Source organism: Rana temporaria, chromosome 12 (genome assembly GCF_905171775.1).
Source record: "Rana temporaria chromosome 12, aRanTem1.1, whole genome shotgun sequence".
NCBI lineage: Eukaryota > Metazoa > Chordata > Amphibia > Anura > Ranidae > Rana > Rana temporaria.
The window spans coordinates 145,477,102-145,497,606 of NC_053500.1; the positions used below are offsets into that span (position 1 = coordinate 145,477,102).

General features: G+C 46.9%; 1 protein-coding gene across 2 annotated transcripts in view; it reads right to left on the bottom strand.

Annotated features, from left to right (window-relative positions):
• Window positions 1-2,271: 2,271 nt before the first annotated feature.
• Window positions 2,272-20,505, bottom strand: part of USP43 (ubiquitin specific peptidase 43) — a 45,671-nt gene continuing 27,437 nt past the window's right edge. Inside the window, exons 4-15 of one of the 2 annotated variants that reach the window (XM_040331116.1) lie at window positions 19,338-19,430; window positions 13,028-13,163; window positions 12,506-12,653; window positions 10,634-10,790; window positions 10,419-10,530; window positions 9,240-9,340; window positions 7,874-7,951; window positions 6,949-7,075; window positions 6,502-6,835; window positions 5,543-5,701; window positions 4,108-4,260; window positions 2,272-3,695 (exon numbers count right to left, since the gene is read on the bottom strand). In XM_040331116.1, the coding sequence (XP_040187050.1) occupies window positions 2,713-3,695; window positions 4,108-4,260; window positions 5,543-5,701; window positions 6,502-6,835; window positions 6,949-7,075; window positions 7,874-7,951; window positions 9,240-9,340; window positions 10,419-10,530; window positions 10,634-10,790; window positions 12,506-12,653; window positions 13,028-13,163; window positions 19,338-19,430 (2,581 nt within the window). In that variant the 3' untranslated portion in view covers window positions 2,272-2,712. Of the gene's footprint in view, window positions 3,696-4,107; window positions 4,282-5,542; window positions 5,702-6,501; window positions 6,836-6,948; window positions 7,076-7,873; window positions 7,952-9,239; window positions 9,341-10,418; window positions 10,531-10,633; window positions 10,791-12,505; window positions 12,654-13,027; window positions 13,164-19,337; window positions 19,431-20,505 lie in introns of both variants that reach the window. The other variant, XM_040331115.1, reaches the window with a different exon arrangement.

Sequence of the window (20,505 nt, forward strand, 5' to 3'; positions counted from 1 at the left end):
AGAGAAACACCCGTCTACCCAACCCCCAACCAAGGCCGATTTATATATATAAAAAAAAGTATTAAAAAGTTCTGCAGTGTAAAATCTTTAACAGTAATAAAATCATTAAAAAAAAAAATCGATCACACCTCTAAATAAATATAAAACCTCTCCCCTTATATCCCATACCTGGGAGAGTCTTCACTTGTCACCAGATCTAAACATGGCACTTCTAGAACCGATACATTGTATACAACCTGCACTGATACATTGTATACAACCTGCACTGATACATTGTATACAACCTGCACTGATACATTGTATACAACCTGCACTGATACCATTGTATACAACCTGCACTGACAACATTGTATACGACCTGCACTGATACATTGTATACAACCTGCACCGATACATTGTATACAACCTGCACTGATACATTGTATACAACCTGCACTGATAACATTGTATACAACCTGCACTGATACATTGTATACAACCTGCACCGATACATTGTATACAACCTGCACTGATAACATTGTATACAACCTGCACTGACAACATTGTATACAACCTGCACTGACAACATTGTATACAACCTGCACTGACAACATTGTATACAACCTGCACTGATAACATTGTATACAACCTGCACTGATAACATTGTATACAACCTGCACTGACAACATTGTATACAACCTGCACTGACAACATTGTATACAACCTGCACTGACAACATTGTATACAACCTGCACTGATAACATTGTATACAACCTGCACTGATAACATTGTATACAACCTGCACTGATACATTGTATACAACCTGCACTGATACATTGTATACAACCTGCACTGATAACATTGTATACAACCTGCACTGATAACATTGTATACAACCTGCACCGATACATTGTATACAACCTGCACTGATAACATTGTATACAACCTGCACTGATAACATTGGGGTAGATTCAGAGAGCAATTACACCGGCGTATCCACAGATATGCCGCGTAATTGCTAAGTTGCGCCGGCGTATCTACTTTCTGTATTCAGAAAGCTCGATACGCCGACTTTAGCCTAAGATACGACTGGCAAAAGTCTCTTACGCCGTCGTATCTTAGGGTGCATTCTGACGCTGGCCGCTAGGTGGCGCTCCCATAGTTGTCAGCGTAGAGTATGCAAATTACATACTTACACCGATTCACGAACGTACATGCGCCCGGCAGTAGTTTCTTACGTCGTTTGCGTAAGTCGTTTTCATCATAACGTAGCTCCTGCTATTAGGAGGCGCAGCCAATGTTAAGTATGGACGTCGTTCCCGCGTCGCGATTTTAAAATTTTATGTCGTTTGCGTAAGTCGTCCGTGAATGGCGCTGGACATTTACCGCAATGCACATCGTGAAATTTTAGGGACGGCGCATGCGCAGTACGTTCGGCGCAGGAACGCGCCTAATTTAAATGATCCACGCCCCCTATGGGATCATTTGAATTACGCGCGCTTACGCCGGCCCCTTTTATGCTACGCCGCCGCAACTTACGGAGCAAGTGCTTTGTGAATGCAGCACTTGCTCCTGTAAGTTGCGGAGGCGTAGCGTAAATACACTACGCTGCGCCGCCGTAACTTTAGGCGGAGATACCTGAATCTACCCCATTGTATACAACCTGCACTGATAACATTGTATACAACCTGCAAAGTCAAATAGACTGTACACTTTGCCAGTGCAGTTTCTCCAGAGATCAGTAAATGACTTTATAAAAGAATAATCCCATGCAAGGAAAATAAAAAAATAAAAACATTTTTGCTTGCACGTGATTGGACGATGGAATCAGAAGCGCGCTCTGTCATTTACTAAGCTCTGGAGCATCTGCCCTTGTAAAAGTGCTCAGTCTTTTTGCCTTTAGCAAACCAACCTCATTGTAGATAACCTGAAGTCTGTGCGTTTATAATGACCAGAGAAAAGGGGGAGGGGGGGCCCACAAACTGGTCTTTGCCGCGATCCTCACCCTGAAAAGGCCACCACAGGTCGAGCGTCGGGATGAAAGTTGCTGCTGGTGTCACAGGTCTGATCAAGTACCTTGTACCATTTCTATGGAGAAGAATTTACCAAAGGATGGATGGAAGCAGTGGCGTAGTGTGGGGGGTGCGAGGGGGTCCACCGCCCCGGGCGCAAAATTTAGAGGGGCGCTGTCACGAGTGTGGAGAGGAGGGAGCGCCAACAACAGATGGGACATAGGAACATATGGGAGCATGATGCCACCACTCCAGGCTTTACCAGTCATTATTAAGCATGCTCTCCTCTTCCCTACAGCCCTTGCTGTCTCACACAGTGGATCATGTGACCAGACTGAAGCTAGCTGTAAATAGGTAAGTCAATGGGTCAGGGGGGCGCAAATTACTTGCCTCGCCCCTGGCGCTGACAACCCACGCTACGCGACTGGATGGAAGGCCATACCACCCCCCCCCCCTTTATACTGTGTAGGAAGCGCTCACTCAGGCTGGTGACAACAGTAGCTCAGTTCTTTGCTGTCAGATGTAGGGATTTCTCGGGTGGGGTCCGGGTACAGCCGTGGAGACATGGCGGGGAACAAACCTGCAATATTCTGTTCTTTAATACAATAAATACGAGATCCCAAATGCCCACCGAGGACCGCCAGCGTGAGCATCAAAGTACGCCAGGTTCTCCTATTACAGTCATTGTCATAAAGGCGGCACAAGGGAGATAAGGGCACTGCTAGAAGCTGGATTCAGGCACCGATTTATTCCTTCCTAGGGAGGAAGTCTGATATCTCATTCTCTGAAGCGTACCGGAGGACGATTTTTCTGCCGCCGCCTGCCTGGCACCTTGGTGAGGCGCACTTCCGTTCTTGTACAGGGAGGTAGACCTCTTCATAGTCCACTCCACCTTATTCTGGACGTTGGTTGAGCTATGGGCTCTCCTGATGTCCATTTGAGCTTTGCTAGGGGTATGGTCCTCTTTCTGGCGACGTGGCATGGTGCCACTAGTCCTCCCATCCAAAACCACCCCATTGGGTAGAGACGTCCTGGTTGTCCTGGCATGGAGGTCAGTTTTAATGTTGTCCGATGTGCTCGGCCTCCTGGACTCTTTCTTCGGTAGACCAGTAGGCCTAGACTTTGCCGACTTCTCCTCCTGAGGTCCAGGGTCTGAGGTTCTTGGCCTGTTGCCGTCTTTAGTAAGGATTCTTTGGTTTCCATCTCCCTTTTTACCTAAATTTGCTTTTCCCTTTTCGACAGAGTCGAAAGGCGCTGGACCGTCTACACCCATAGTCCTGTGTTGGGATTGGAAAGGCCCGTCTCCTTTCTCAGTCACGGCACTGCTATCTTGGCGGCTCACTTTATCTCGAAGCTTTCCATCTGAAGTATCCGTCTTTGCTGGTCTTGATTGACCACTGGCTGAGTTGATTTCATTGGCACCATGAGTATTCACATGGTTGGCCTTTGGCTGAGGTCCACTGGTTGGCTTGTCAGTGTTGGTCATCAATGGCACAATAGAATCATTTGTGTACTTCGGCCGACGGCCAGATTGTAAATATTCCACCAGCTCACCAGTCTTGGGCTTTGCCTTATCCTTTGCTCCGAATGACCACCGGAGTGGCATCGCCTTACTGAGGCTCCGCTTTATTTTGGAAGCAGACGTCAGTTTCATGCTGGCACTACGACCCTTGACCCCGCGGACAAAAGACTTTGTGCCACAACCTGCAAGAAAAAAATTTCAAATAAAATAGTTGACCACCCTAAAATATTCTATATGGCCAAATGTTTGTAGACATCCGACCAATGCCATCCCATCTATAGGATCTTGTTGGACATTTCGTGCGTGCTAAGCACTCCCCCCCCCCCCCCGACTTGTTCATTCCCTGAATTAGTTGGGGTAGGCGGTACACTTTGGTGGGGGTGGGTCAGCCACGCCTCGTGACCTTTGACCTCTGGGAAGCTGCCTTCTGACCTTTGACCTCTGGGGGAGGTCCCTGTTCCAATTCCTAGCCTTATTCTTGAAGGGTAAACCCTAAGCCCCAACCCCAACCAGTATGGAGTTGACTCTCCCCTCCACAAAATCATGATTTTTAAGTGTCTGCCTAGATTCGTAGCCATGAAGCCACTTATTTACCTTGGTCCAAGTCCTCCTCCTCTAGGAAGACCACAGAGTCTGGACTTTGGGGAGGCGGTAAGCAGTTGGTAGTAGCATGAGACGCCAAGCTCTCTCTCTTGCTTCCATTCAGCCGAAGGACCCAGTGGTCCGACATGGAGGAACTTGTGGAACCTGTAATGACAGTGCAAGATCCTAAAAACTTGGTGAAATTAGAACCGAGAAAAAACCTCCAACTTTCCAACATGGCGAGCCTCTGTTTTGATGGTACCTGTCTGCACACGATTTCCACAGTAGGATGGGAAAGAAAAGAAATGCCGACTGGTTGCCATAGACTAGGGGTCTCCAAACTTTCTAATCAAAAGGGCCAGTTAACTGTTCTTCCAGACTTTAGGGGTGCCAAAATGTGGCCAGTGGGAGTAGAAGATATCCTGGCATCATTGGACATCAACTATGCCCATCATTGGTGTCAGTGGGAGGAATAGAGCCCCATCATTGATGTCAGTGGGAGGAATAGTGTCCCATCATTGGTGTCAGTGGGAGGAATAGAGCCCCATCATTGATGTCAGTGGGAGGAATAGTGTCCCATCATTGGTGTCAGTGGGGGGGGGGGAATAGTGTCCCATCATTGATGTCAGTGGGAGGAATAGTGTCCCATCATTGGTGTCAGTGGGAGGCATAGAGCCCCATCATTGGTGTCAGTGGGAGGCATAGAGCCCCATCATTGGTGTCAGTGGGAGGCATAGAGCCCCATCATTGGTGTCAGTGGGAGGCATAGAGCCCCATCATTGGTGTCAGTGGGAGGCATAGAGCCCCATCATTGGTGTCAGTGGGAGGCATAGAGCCCCATCATTGGTGTCAGTGGGAGGCATAGAGCCCCATCATTGGTGTCAGTGGGAGGAATAGAGCCCCATCATTGGTGTCAGTGGGAGGAATAGAGCCCCATCGTTGGTGTCAGTGGGAGGCATAGTACCCAATCGTTGGTATCAGTGGGAGGCATAGTACCCAATCGTTGGTGTCAGTGCGAGGCATAGTGCCCCCACTAGTGGTAGGAATTATACCCCATTGTTGGAGTCAGAAGGAGGAATAGTGCCCCAAGGGTCAGATAAAGGCAACCAAAGAGCCACATTCAGTTTGGAGACCAGGTGGAGACTACTGCCATAGACAATACCAACAAGCAGCTTTGTGTTAATAAAGTTCCCTCCACATGTTGCCACCTTCCAGTAACACACACACTAAACCTCATACAGTGGAACCTTGGATTGCGACTAATGCGGTTAACGTGCGTTTTGCAATACGAGCATTCTCCTGGAACGGATTATGCTCATAATTCGAGGTTCCACTGTATATGCATCTCCACCCACTCATTCCTAAGACTTTCTTCCCTGTTCAGGTAAGTTCCATTCAGGAAAACAGTCAACCCCCCCAACTGCCATTATCCTGAGAGTTATAGTACCTCTTACGGAGCTGCTGGCAGACCAGGCGGGGATGGCGTTCCTCTTTTGGTAAAACAGCAGATAAGCCCCCCGGGTGCAGACCTCATCCTCCTGGACCAATTCCACGTTACTGTCATCATAACCGTACCATCGAGCATCCAATGAGTTCCTGCAGTAGGCTGAGAGCACAAAAAGGGACACGGGTGAATTAACTGGTGGAATTTCGGGTTGTTTTTCTCTTTTTTTTTTTTTAAGTGTCTATAAAAAAAAAAAAAAAGTTCTGATTTTAGAGAAGGTCATGGATAAAACTCCTTCCGGGTTCGGGAGATTTCCCTTTACTTGCCTACAGGGCCGCCATCATAAATTTTGGGGCCCCTTACACAGCTTTAGGCATGGGCCCTCCTGGAGCAGAGAACCGGGGGGGGGGGGGTGCTGCAGCCTAAAATTGAGAAGCGGGGGGGCCCCTTTACAAAAAAAAAGAAGAAATAAACAAAAATATATATTAAAAAAGGGGGGTAGCCATCAAATACCACCAAAATAAATCTCTATTTGTGGGGGAAAAAGGACGCCAATTTTGTTTGGGAGCCACGTCGCACGACCACACAATTGTCAGTTAAAGCGACGCAGTGCCGAATTGCAAAAACCCCTTGGGTCATTTACCAGCATATTGGTCCGGTCCTTAACACTATATAGAGCTACGGGGGGGGGGCATTTTTGGCAGAAGAACAGGTCCAGAATAAATCATCACATCTTCTGTAACCCTCAGGAGCCATTTAAAGCCCACTGCACCCTTAAAAACAACCATAACCCTTCCTCATTTACGCCAATGCATTCCACCAGAACGATAAAGTTTGGCTGAAATCTCCTAAATTTTGCCAAAATTTCCAGAAAATGGAAGCTCTCATTTTCCTTTATCTGTAATGAAGAAGTATTTCATTGGGGGGTATTTATATGACGTAGATATAGAACATTTCCTCACCTGTGTAGTGTCCCCCCTGTAAGCTCCCATGGTGATTACACACGGCGTACAGGTCATACAAGACGTCCGTCGGACCCCCGTCCATCTTCCACGAAGACCACTGTCCTGCGGGACCTTTGCTTCCCTGGCCCCTCTTGACCACATGGGGCGTCATGTCCATCCCATAGAGAGGGAACCTGACCAAAGTGGACAGTTTATTCCTCCGTCCGCCCACCTGCCGGAACCTCTTCAGGTGGATAATAAGGATGTCCGGGATGGTCCATAGGCTTAGCTTGACCGTTCCTTGCTGTAATACTTTGCAGTGAGGGCACCTCCAGGCATCGTCAAGGGCCAACTACATCAGGAAGGAAACCATAAAAGAGTTGAAAACAAATTAAAAAAAAAAAAAGAGAGAGAAGGCAGTGACAGGAAGAAGGCGACACGCATAACATGGCCGCCGGCACTCACCTGCTCCTCCTTCGTATAGAGCTGGAAGCACTCATCCAACGTGCAATTCTGCTGCTGGTGGTCCAACTGCTGTGTCCTCACCGACTCGTCATCTTTCACCACCTCCTCCTGGATGGTCCCAAAAAGTCTAGAAGAAGAATCAACGCTGAAGCGAAACTCCGACCAAAGAATAGCACGCAGAGACAATAAAAACGTAGACTTCCCACAAGACGCATCAGGTTGCAAAATGTCTAAAGTGGAACTAGCTAGCTTTAGTATATAACCCCATGACAAAGCTCTAGGGGGCGGAGTGAAACGCGTTGGGTACATGGCCTGGTTGGAGTCCAGGCTGAGGTTACCACTCTACTCTCCACTCCAGGTCACCTAGATGTGCTACCTTTAGGGGCTACCCCATTGTTCTCTGTAGCTTGCGACCTTTAGGGGCTATCCCATTGTCCTCTGTAGCTTGCGGGCCTTTAGGGGGCTACCACTTTGTTCTCTGTAGCTTGCGGCCTTTAGGGGTTCCCCCACTGTTCTCTGTAGCTTGCTGCCTTTAGGGGCTACCCCATTGTTCTCTGTAGCTTGCTACCTTTAGGGGCTACCCCATTGTTCTCTGTAGCTTGCGGGCCTTTAGGGGCTACCCCATTGTTCTCTGTAGCTTTAGTAAATAGATAGGAAAGTACATCATATTTATGTGTTGTATATATAACATTTCCTTAGTTACTTCCTGTTTTCTGGCCTAGGGAAATGATCACATACATCCCAGAAGTCTTCACAAATGATGCAGAAAATTCCCATAATTGGGATCTCCCAAACAGAGCCATGGACAGCAATAAAAAGTAGAAAAAGCTCCTTGCCCTTCCCTCAATGTACCCACAACTGGAAAAGAAAAGTTTTGGGACTGAAGTTGTAGAAATAAAAATAAAAATAAAAAAGTCGGACGTACCTCTCTTTGGTTTTGGAGTCCCATTCCACAGCCAGCTTGACATGAGGTGGCCCCCCACTTCCACAGAGCTGCAGAGCCCTGCAAAGTAAGGCGACCATTGATGAAAATGCCAATTACATAACGGCGACAAAAAGGCGATCCACCCAAAACCTCCACTATAAATTTAGGTGGACATAGGAAGTCTGAGTCACCCATCTGCTTCTAGTCATTGTCTGTACACCCGCTGTGCCCATTATGAGGGGTACCCACCATCCCTGTGCTGAGTTCCCGAGTCTGTACACCCGCTGTGCCCATTATGAGGGGTTCCCACCATCCCTGTGCCGAGTTCCCGGGTCTGTACACCCGCTGTGCCCATTATGAGGGGTTCCCACCATCCCTGTGCTGAGTTCCCGGGTCTGTACACCCGCTGTACCCATTATGAGGGGTTCTCACCATCCCTGTGCTGAGTTCCCGGGTCTGTACACCCGCTGTGCCCATTATGAGGGGTTCTCACCATCCCTGTGCTGAGTTCCCGGGTCTGTACACCCGCTGTGCCCATTATGAGGGGTTCCCACCATCCCTGTGCTGAGTTCCCGGGTCTGTACACCCGCTGTGCCCATTATGAGGGGTTCCCACCATCCCTGTGCTGAGTTCCCGGGTCTGTACACCCGCTGTGCCCATTATGAGGGGTTCCCACCATCCCTGTGCCGAGTTCCCGGGTCTGTACACCCGCTGTGCCCATTATGAGGGGTTCCCACCATCCCTATGCTGAGTTCCCGGGTCTGTACACCCGCTGTGCCCATTATGAGGGGTTCCCACCATCCCTATGCTGAGTTCCCGGGTCTGTACCCCCCGCTGTGCCCATTATGAGGGGTTTCCACCATCCCTGTGCCGAGTTCCCGGGTCTGTACACCCGCTGTGCCCATTATGAGGGGTTCCCACCATCCCTATGCTGAGTTCCCGGGTCTGTACACCCGCTGTGCCCATTATGAGGGGTTCCCACCATCCCTGTGCTGAGTTCCCGGGTCTGTACCCCCCGCTGTGCCCATTATGAGGGGTTTCCACCATCCCTGTGCTGAGTTCCTGAGTCTGTACCCCCCGCTGTGCCCATTATGAGGGGTTCCCACCATCCCTGTGCTGAGTTCCCGGGTCTGTACACCCGCTGTGCCCATTATGAGGGGTTCCCACCATCCCTGTGCTGAGTTTCCAGGTCTGTACCCCCGCTGTGCCCATTATGAGGGGTTCCCGCCATCCCTGTGCCGAGTTTCCAGGTCTGTACCCCCCGCTGTGCCCATTATGAGGGGTTCCCACCATCCCTGTGCTGAGTTCCCGGGTCTGTACACCCGCTAAGGTGTAGAAAAGGGTCAGCGGCTTCACATATACAGACCTGTCGATGGCGGCGTGTTGAAGCGGTCGCGCGTCCTTGGCAGATAAGTAGCAGTTGCTGTCCGGAGCCCCCACACGAATGTGAAAGAGGACGCCGCCACTCTGCGAAAAAAAAAAGAAGAGTAAAAATAAATTCCTGTGAAATGACACCAAATCAGCGAGAAGAAGATTTATCTTTGTCCTTTCATCAGCAGTAACCCCCCCCCCCCTTTTCCACCGCCGCTGAGTCCTCTCCTCCAGCTGCGGCGCTCTGATCTCCGCGGTGACGCTGACCCCGCCTCTCCCGCCTCATGGAACATGCTCAGGATATAAAAAGAAGAGCGGCTCGGCCTTTCAAGTGCCAAACGCAGCAAAATGGATTGAAACGTCTGTAGCGGCCGACGCAGGTGGTCACGACAACCGGGAATTTTATTTTTGGATCAAGTTTTATACACTGATCCGCAGACATTTTATACACTTAAAGTAGACGCGAGCCCAACCGCTAAAATCTCGTAGAACCTTTAACAAAATATGATCTCAGAAATTCATTATTTAATGTTTTTATCTGAAATCTGCAACTTCTATTAAAAGAATTCCTGGTGATCCTGCCATGGAGGTCATTGTTCAGGCACTTCCTGTAATCGGGTGGCAACGCTCCGTCCCCGTCTTCCCATTGCACTCCCGTGTTGTCACACAGGCTTCAAATGAAGGGTTACAAGCCAATCAGGTGCGCCGGGTCTGTGTTACCCGTCATCTGAAATGACAAGCGCTGTGATTGGAGACCTATCAGGTGTCCAATCATAGCAGAGGAGGAGTGGGCGGGAAAAAAAATTGGGTCGTGGAAGAAATGGAGGATACCGGACACCGCTCGCCACTGTCACCTGCGACAATGGAAAGTGTCGGACAGACGGGGGGGGGGGGGGGGGAGTGGCAGCGTTTGATGGGCACAGTGAGGCAGCGTTTGATGGGCACAGCGAGGCAGCGTTTGATGGGCACAGTGAGGCAGCGTTTGATGGGCACAGTGAGGCAGCGTTTGATGGGCACAGTGAGGCAGCGTTTGATGGGCACAATGCGCCTGCAATTGATGGGCACAATGCGCCTGCAATTGATGGGCGTTTCTTTTTTTTTTTAGAATTCACGCCCCCCAAAAAAATTGGAGCACCAGCCGCCACTGCTATTAACCATTCAAAATTGTACTTACAGGTAAGTGTGCCTCACTCCTCATCAAGTAATGGGTCTTCGCCAGGATGTTTTGCTGCAGCTGATCCCAACTTACGGTCCGGTCTTCCCTCAGGACCAGCGGAGGGCCAAACCTGTAAAAATGAAAGACCTGCTCAGTGAAGAGTCCCCGTGTAAAGATCATGGGGGACAAGGTTTAGTCTGAAGGAAAGGGGCTTTTATTGAAGCCGGGGTTACCTCGGGGCCTGTTTCCCCGTCCCGTCCAGGTTGCACAGGAGCAGGAGAAGCTTGGAGCTGGAGGCCAGGAACTCCGAGGAGACGGATCCTCCTCCGGGTAACCTTGTTGCATTTGTGTCAAAGTTGCGGGGAGAAGAGGGAAGGCTGTGGGGGTAACCTGCAAGTGGAAAGAGAAGTACACATTAACATTTATGTAAAAGGCAAAACTTTTTTTTTTTTTACTTTTGGACAGATGTGGGGAAGGGTAAGGCCTTCCGTTTTTATTGCCCTCTGACTGCCAGCTGGGTAGATTTCTCCCCTTATTTTTGTTTTGATGACCCCCGACACCGACACAGAATGTGATGGGAAATGAAAAAATTAACAGTTGCCAACAGAGAAAAAGTTGAGGGGTCATCGTCCAAAAGGGTTAGATCAGTGGTCTCCAAACTGCGTCATGCCGGCCAAATGCGGCCCTTTGCTTCCCTTAATCTGGACCTTGGGAATCTATTCCTCCCACTAATACAAGGCAGTGTTCTTACCACTGACACCACTAATGGGACACTATTCCTTCCATTGACACCAAGATGGGGCACTATTCCTCACACTGACACCAATGATGGGACACTATTCCTCCCACTGACACCAATGATGGGACACTATTCCTCCCACTGACACCAATGATGGGACACTATTCCTCCCACTGACACCAATGATGGGCCACTATTCCTCCCACCGACACCAATGATGGGGCACTATTCCTCCCAGCAACACCAATGATAGGGCACTATATCCTCCAGCTGACAGGTTACTATGAAAAACTCTTGAAGCTCCATGTTTATGAGCCTGGCCAAGCTGCCATGTTGGTACCATGTTCAGAAGCGACGGATTTCTGCACTGGAAACCCAACCAAGGTCCTACAAAAACCGGAAGCCTTGGGTAACGGAGGGGGAACTAGTATTTTTACAAGCTCATCAATGTCAGCCCTAGCATTTTTCTCATTATGGGTTACCATGAAAAACTCTTGAATCTCCATGTTCATGAGCCCAGCCAAGCTGCAATGTTGGCGCCATCTTCAGAAGCTAGACATTTTAGCATTGGAAACCCACCTGAGGTCCTACAACAAGAACCGGGAGCCTTGGGTAATGGAAGGGGAACTAGTTCATAAATGACAGCCCTAGCATTTTTCTCAATACGGGTTACCGCGAAAAACTCTTGAAATCCATGTTCACAAACCCGAACAAGCTGCCATGTTGGTGCCATCTTCAGAAGCTAGACATTTTAGCATTAGAAACCCACCTAAGGTCCTACAACAAGGACAGGGAGCCTTGGGTAAAGAAAGGGGAACTTGTATTTTCACAAGCTCATCAATGACAGTAGTATTTTTCTCATTATGGGTTACCATGAAAAACTCTTGAATCTCCATGTTCATGAGCCCAGCCAAGCTAGAAATGTCGATTCCATCCTCTAGACATTTCTGCATTGGAAACCCACCTGAGGTCCTACAAGAACCTGGAGCCTTGGGTAACAGAAGGGGAATAAAGTATTTCCAGAAGTTCATGAGCCCGGCCAATCTGCCATGTTGGTTCCATCTTCAGAAGCTAAACCTTTCCTGCATTGGAAACCCACCTGAGGTCCTACAAGAACCTGGAGCCTTGGGTAACGTAAGGGGGAAAAGTATTTCCAGAAGTTCATGAGCCCGGCCAATCTGCCATGTTGGCGCCATCTTCAGAAGCTAAACCTTTCCTGCATTGAAAACCCACCTGAGGTCCTACAAGAACCGGGAGCCTTGGGTAACGGAAGGGGAATAAGTATTTCCAGAAGTTCATGAGCCGGCCAATCTGCCATGTTGGCGCCATCTTAAGAAGCTAGACCTTTCCTGCATTGGAAACCCACCTGAGGTCCTACAAGAACCGGGAGCCTTGGGTAACGGAAGGGAAACTTGGAAGGCATAGACTGGGTCACCTTCTGCTATGCTGTTCATGTCTTCATCGTCTGAGAAGGATCTTTGGAATCCGCTGGCGTACACCTCGGCCAGGAGGACCTTAAAGAACAAACAGCTGAATAAACCACCTGCACAAAATTCATCTCAAAATTCCTACATTTTTATATACGACATCGACAAAGAACTCGTGAGGATCTATAAAAATATTCCCCCCTGATAACACGATTCAGTTCAGCCAAGTTGAAAATCAGGCTTTTAGTGGGAGTGGCTGCTTTGGTGGTAGGAGGGGAGGAGCATAAGTGGGCTGTACCAATAGGAGGACGGCACAAAGGGGTTAGGATCCTTCTTATTCTGTGCAACAATGTAGCACAGTAGAGGTAATGGGAGCCCCAGGAAAACGTTACATTTTTACAATAGAAACATTGTAGAGTTAAAAGTCACACTCGATGTGGTTGCCCAAGGAGACAACTTACCTGGTCGGCGGGTATCTTGCCCAGATCGGCCACCATCTGCCGCAGAGCTGCCACAGTGCCGAATAACGGAACGGCCAAACCAACGCGCAGGAAGCGCTGCTGCTGAGACTGGAATACTAAAGTGACGTTCAGGGCCCTGCGAACACAGCAAAGCATCATGGGAAATGTTAATCCGGGCTGATCTGAGCATGCTCAGTAACGTGTCAGTGTTACCCTTCCAGGTATTTAGAGATCAACCTACTCTCCCCCGACAATGCCTTTTTTTCTTCTTCAGAAGGATGGTGCCATGCTTGTTCAGGCATCATCCAGGCTCACCATCTACTTCCCGGACTGAGACTTTGGCTCGGTCATGTAAACCCTACAAATGTCTGACACTGATCAGCCCCTGCTGCAGCCCATCGCCTTGCGATTTTACCTCCAATTCTGCAATTTTCATTGAAAACTAAAATGTTTTTGTTATTTCGGATTATTCGTAAACTTCTAATAAATTCGTATTCGTTACGTTGACTAAAAGCCAAAATTAAAAAAATGAAATTCCAATACCTATAAATGTAATAGTTATTATTAGTTAGTAAATTATTATTAAAAAAAAATTTGGATTTACATTTTTTCGAATTTCTTTAATTTTCGAATTTTCACATTTCGATCATAACGAATGACCCGAAAAAAAAACAAAAAAAAACAAGAAATGAAAACTACAATTTTTTTGCCAGTGCAAAAAGTGCAAAGAGTCTATTCACCAACGGCTGACGCAGGTCAGCTCCTGCTGCTGCCTCTCATCTTGTTAAAGTGGAGTTCCACCCAGAAATATAACATTACTTTAAGAAAATTTTTTTTTTTTTAGATGCCTTCAAAGTGTTGTTGCTAGGCAGAATAGTTAATCTTCCCCACTTCCTGCACCTAGGTGCTTAAGCTTCCTAACCTACACTGCACAGACTCCTGGGAATGTAGTGGGTGTAACTTTCCAGGAGTCTGTGCACTCCCCAGTCTCGAAGAATCATGTGACTTGGACAGTACAGGTGCTGAAACCTGATCTGAAAAAACCTATTACACTGCTTGTGCAGCACTGAGCATGTGCGAGATCTGCAAGGCTGAAATCCAGGAAGTCATACAGTCTGGCTTCATGATGCCCACACTTAAGATGGCCCCAGTCAATTTCTATTTTATAAAGTGTCTAAATGCTGTAACAACCTAACAAAACGGACCTTAGTTTACAGACTAACTTTACTAGAATACATTAAGCTTGTGTATTACAGGGGTATTTATATTTAAGAAGTGAAATTGTGGCCGGAACTCCGCTTTAATTGCCACAAAAGTTACGATGTTGCAATCCGATTGCAGAGGGAAAAGAAATGCTTCCTCCTGCGTGCAGCAACATGAGGGTAGACAGAGACGAGAACAGAATCTCAGCCTAACAAAGTCACTGATGGGAGCTCAAGGGTGGAAATTTATTATAAAAAAAAAAAAAAAAAGTTGATTTTTTTGGGAAAATGGATCCTATTGTTTTATATTGTATCCTATTCTTGTACATTGTGACATGTAAGCAAATTAATTGCTGAGGGGTCCAAATGAATTGCACATGAATTCTCATAACAAGCCAAGTAACAAAGAAGTACCTGTGTGAGAACGCATCTCGGAGCGCGGTTTGTGTGAAGCGATGTGTGGTACGCGCCGCATAGTAAACAGTAATGCATATTTCATAAACAGCAATTACAGAGCCGTAATGACTGTGAGAAACAAAACACCGAGGCGCAGCACACAGGCTTTTCTTATGCGGTCCCCAGGATTAACCCCTTCCCTGGCTCTGTTCTGCTTGGCGGGACTGGCAGTGGGAGTCAGATAAACATTAAGGATATTATCAGCACTCGCCAGCTATAATTATCGGATCTTTTCCTTCTCTCTCTCTCTCCCGTATAATTTTCTTTTCTTTTTTTTTTATTGTAATAATTAAAGCCGCCCACCCGCTCGATTCTGGGCACGCAGTCATGTCGGTGGAAGTTTCCAGCTCAGGGTTTACACTTCTGCCTAATGATGTGTGATTTGGACCATGCAATGTTTTTCATGAAATTAATATTTGCCGTTTCTAGATATTAACCTTTGCAATTTCTCACTTAAAGGGTCCGTTGGCCCGATTTTTGGCTTCAAAATGATACACCTCAGTTTTAAGCTTTGCCACACATACATGGCACCATTGCACTCAGCTCTGAATGAATAGCAGGTCCTTTTGACTGCCCGTTCTAGCGGTCCCCCCCCCCCCTTGCAATGCTGGCAGGTGCAGCTTTCTAAAGAAAATGTCCTATAAGACTTTGCCCACTTTTGCTTTGATACATCGGGAATACAATTAGATTTACATTGAAAGTTTAATTAAGTTTTAATCTAGAAAAGGTATGAGAAGAAAGGCGTGGCTGTCACCCCCATTGCAGCACCTTTTTTTACTATTAGAGTTGTTCTGCACATCCACTAGAATATGCTATTGGAAACCATATAACCTACTATCCATGCATTTTTGATGCAGAAAAAAAAATGCACTGGACTGCATGTGGTGTGAACAGGCCCTTAGACAATATTTACTTATCCCGGAGTGCTGCTTTAAATTCTTCTTCTGGAATAGCACACATCTTACCTGGTCTGTCGCAGGAACAACCCTAACACTAAAGGGGTGCTGCAATGGGGGGTGACAGCAATGCCTCTCCTTTGTCCTACCTTTACTAGCTTGAAGCCTAAACAAACTTTCAGTTAAAGTGGAGTTCCACCCTGACTTTTTTTTTTCCATTAAAACACTCATGGAAACATAAAAAAAAAACATTTGAATAAAAGAAAAAAAATGTTTTATTTACCAGAAATGCCCTGTTGCTATGCAGTCGTCCTAATCTGCCACTTCCTATACCGCAGAGCTCCTAGGTCACTTCCTCCCTCATCTGTGTCTTCTGGGACCTGCGTGTGTCCCAGAAGACAAGCTGGCCAATCACAAAGCGACGCAAGTCTCACGCATGCGCAGTAGGAAACGGGCAGTGAAGCCGCAAGACTCCACTGCCGGGTTCACTTAGTTAAATGGCATCGTCGCATCCAATCCGATGGAAGGATCAGCCTCGGGGACGACGACATTGCAGGCTCCCTGAACGGGTAAGTGTTCTCATTAAAAGTCAGCAGCTACAGTGTTTGTAGCTGCTGACTTTTAAAGAAAAACATTTGCGGGTGGAAAACCGCTTTAAATAAGATAATTATCTAAGCTAACGACTAGTTACCCATTAAGCTTTATTTATTTTATTTAAAATGCTTATTGGGAGCGCAGTCATTACCCGAAGGCCTCGATGCTTTGCCACAGATGCATGCACACAGTGGCATTGCACTCAGCTCCAAATGTCCAGCAGGCCCTTTAGCCTGCCCATTCTAGAGGATGGGCAGAACAACCCTAATAGAAAAAAAGGTGCTGCAATGGGGGTGACAGCCATGCCTCTCCTTTGTCATACCTTTACTAGATTAAAGCCTAATTATTATACAGGATTTGTATATCAAAATAATTAACATAGGAAATCCATTCTTGGGTTCCTACACATAGTTTAACAGTTTTTAGTTAATTGCACTAATCAGATTTTCATATACCCAATATATTGCAAGCGCTATTTGCACATAGGGTTTACCCTGTGAGCCTGTTTTTGTAGGATTTAAATATCGGCAACAGTTTGTGCAGCGCTTTACAACATGAGGGCAGACAGTACAGTTACAATTCCATACAAGAGGAATCAGAGGGTCCTGCTCACTAGAGCTTGCAATTTAAGAGAATTAACTTTCAGTTTAAATTAGCGGGATTAGTAAATATTGTCTAAGGGTCAGTTCACACCACATGCCATCCAGTGCGGTTTTTTTCTGTTTCAAAAATGCATGGATAGTAGGTTATATAGATAGTAGGCTATATGGTTTCCGATGGAAAATTCTAGTGTATGTGCAGAACAACCTTAATTGCAAAAAAGGTGCTGCAATGGGGGTGACAGCCATGCCTCTCCTAGATTAAAACCTAATTAAAACTTTCAGTGTAAATCCAATTATATTCCAGATACTGTATATCAAAGCAAAATTGGTATTCGTTACGTTGACTAAAAGCCAAACTTTAAAAAGGAAATTCCAATACCTATAATTTAATAGTTATTATTAGTTAGTAAATTATTATTAAACATTTTTGGACTTTCATTCTTTCGAATTTTTCTTTATTTTCGAATTTCTGAATTTTCACATTTCGATCATAACGAATGACCCAAAAAAAACAAGAAATGAAAAACAATTTTTTTGCCAGTGCAAAAAGTCTATTCAGAAACGTCTGACGCAGGTCAGCTCCTGCCTCTCATCTTGTTAAATGCCACAAAAGTTACGATGTTGCAATCTGATTGCTGAGGGAAAAGAAATGCTTCCTCCTGAGTGCAGCAACATGAGGGTAGACAGAGACGAGAACAGAATCTGCATGGATAGTAGGTTATATGGTTTCCAATGGCAAATTCTAGTGGATGTGCAGAACAACCTTAATGGCAAAAAGGGTGCTGCAATGGGGGTGACAGCCATGCCTCTCCTAGATTAAAACCCAATTAAAACTTTCAGTGTAAGTCCAATTATATTCCAGATGTATCAAAGCAAAATTGGGTAAAGTCTTATAGGTCATTGTCTTTAGAAAGATGCCCCTGCCAGCAGTGCAAAAGCAGTGGGGGGTTCTCGGACCTCTGCAGAGAGACCCCACTACTTCCACACTGCTGGCAGGGGTCAGGCTTTTCCATTAAGCTGTTGCTGCTGCTAACTAAACAAAAAAATACCTCTAAAACCTTGCCCGTTTGCTTTGACGCAGCTGGAATTTATTTAAAAATGGAAAAAGTTTATATAGACTAGTAAAGATATGAAAGGAAGGCATGAAAATGCATCAAAACATGTAAAAAAACTTTTGTTCCAAAATGCATCAATCGCAACACAGATCGGTGTGAATCTAGCCTAACAAGATGCTCCCTAGGCTGACATTTTACCGTTAAGACATTGCTACAGACCTGCTGCCCCTTTGAAAAGCGATCTGTGGTGGATCACTTTTCAGAAGTGTTTGACAGGCGGTGAGGAGGTGTGTTGCCTTATCGTATTCCTGTTATAACCCTGTAAATGCCGACCCTCTGCATTACATATGGTGGTCGTGGGGGGACGGCAGCATGGCCCCGTTCACTTGAATGGGTAACGTGTGGAGGCGGTACTGTAATGTTATGATCCTTTAAGGAGTTCAATCGGCCACCTGGTGAGTAATAAAACTTTCCTGTTCAGTGTCAGGAGGGCAAAGATAAAACGCCTCCATTTTTATGACTTCAGCTCTTCTTTATCTCCAGAATGCCTTTGAAGCTCCTTTCTGTTTTTACTCCACGAAAAAATCCCCAGTCTGAGCGGAGGAGCCTTCTAATCTGAGCTGCATAGAACCGAAGCAAAGGATTCTGGGAGGCAACCAAAACACCGGCCATCTTATTAAAGCTGAACTCCGGACACAAAGCCTTCATTTTAATATATTCCTCAGGAGCCACAAACATGTGCAACAAAATGTCATTGCGAACCCAGATTTTACCCTGTAAAAGTAGCCGTGACATCATCACTGCGCTGTACATTGATTTAGCGGAGAGCAGAGCTGTGGGAGGCACCAGAGGGCTACACCCACTACAGAAACCTACAGAATGGGGGGCGGAGGGTTGGTTAACACCACTGAAGCGTACGCCAGATTATTTTTAATGCCTTTTTGCCACGTTCGTGAGTTTTTTTATGCGTTTCCGGATGCTTTTTTTTTTTTACTGTACTGGGGTCCGGTGCATTTTTGATGTGTTTTACCGCATTCCAGTACAGTGCAGGAAAATGCAACATGTTCTACTTTCTTTTTGGAACTGGAATCCCCTGACCCCTAGCAGGAGTGTGGAAGCAATGGGGTCTCTCTGCAGAGGTCCCCCCCCCCCCAATGAATTTGCACTGCTGGCAGGTGCAGCTTTCTAAAGAAAATGTCCTATAAGACTTTGCCCACTTTTGCTTTGATACATCTGGAATACAATTAGATTTATTTTATAAAAAGGTATGAGAAGAAAGGCGTGGCTGTCACCCCCATTGCAGCACCTTTTTTTTTTACTATTAGAGTTGTTCTGCACATCCACTAGAATATGCTATTGGAAACCATATAACCGACTATCCATGCGTTTTTGATGCAGAAAAAAACCGCACTGGACTGCATGTGGTGTGAACTGGCCCTTAGACAATATTTACTTATCCCGGAGTGCTGCTTTAAATTCTTCTCCTGGAATAGCACACATCTTACCTGGTCTGTCGCAGGGGGATGGGCAGGGAGACACAGAGGAAAGGGTCGAATGTGTCACTCTGCTTGTGGCAGTGCGGACAGGTGAGCGATGATCTGCAATGAGACAATTTAAAGGAACGTGAAACAAAACACTTTTGAATGTAGGATGGGATCGGCTAGAACCTACATTGGTCTGAAATTTATTATGACTTCCCTGCTCCTGTAGCCGTCGGTGGAAAGAATAGTGCCCCATACTATTCCTTCCAACAACACCAGTGATGGGGCACTATTCCTCCCACTGACGCCAATGATGGGGCACTATTCCTCCCACTGACACCAATGATGGGGCACTATTCCTCCCACTGACACCAATGATGGGGCACTATTCCTCCCCCACTGACACCAATGATGGGGCACTATTCCTCCCCCACTGACACCAATGATGGGGCACTATTCCTCCCCCACTGACACCAATGATGGGACACTATTACTCCCACTGACACCAATGATGGGACACTATTACTCCCACTGACACCAATGATGGGACACTATTCCTCCCCCACTGACACCAATGATGGGGCACTATTCCTCCCCCACTGACACCAATGATGGGGCACTATTCCTCCCCCACTGACACCAATGATGGGGCACTATTCCTCCCCCACTGACACCAATGATGGGACACTATTCCTCCCACTGACACCAATGATGGGACACTATTCCTCCCACTGATACCAATGATGGGACACTAATCCTCCGACTGACACCAATGATGGGACACTATTCCTCCGACTGACACCAATGATGGGACACTATTCCTCCCACTGACACCAATGATGGGGCACCATTCCTCCCACTGACACCAATGATGGGGCACCATTCCTCCCACTGACACCAATGATGGGGCACCATTCCTCCCACTGACACCAATGATGGGGCACCATTCCTCCCACTGACACCAATGATGGGGCACCATTCCTCCCACTGACACCAATGATGGGGCACCATTCCTCCCACTGACACCAATGATGGGGCACCATTCCTCCCACTGACACCAATGATGGGGCACTATTCCTCCCACTGACACCAATGATGGGGCACCATTCCTCCCACTGACACCAATGATGGGGCACCATTCCTCCCACTGACACCAATGATGGGGCACCATTCCTCCCACTGACACCAATGA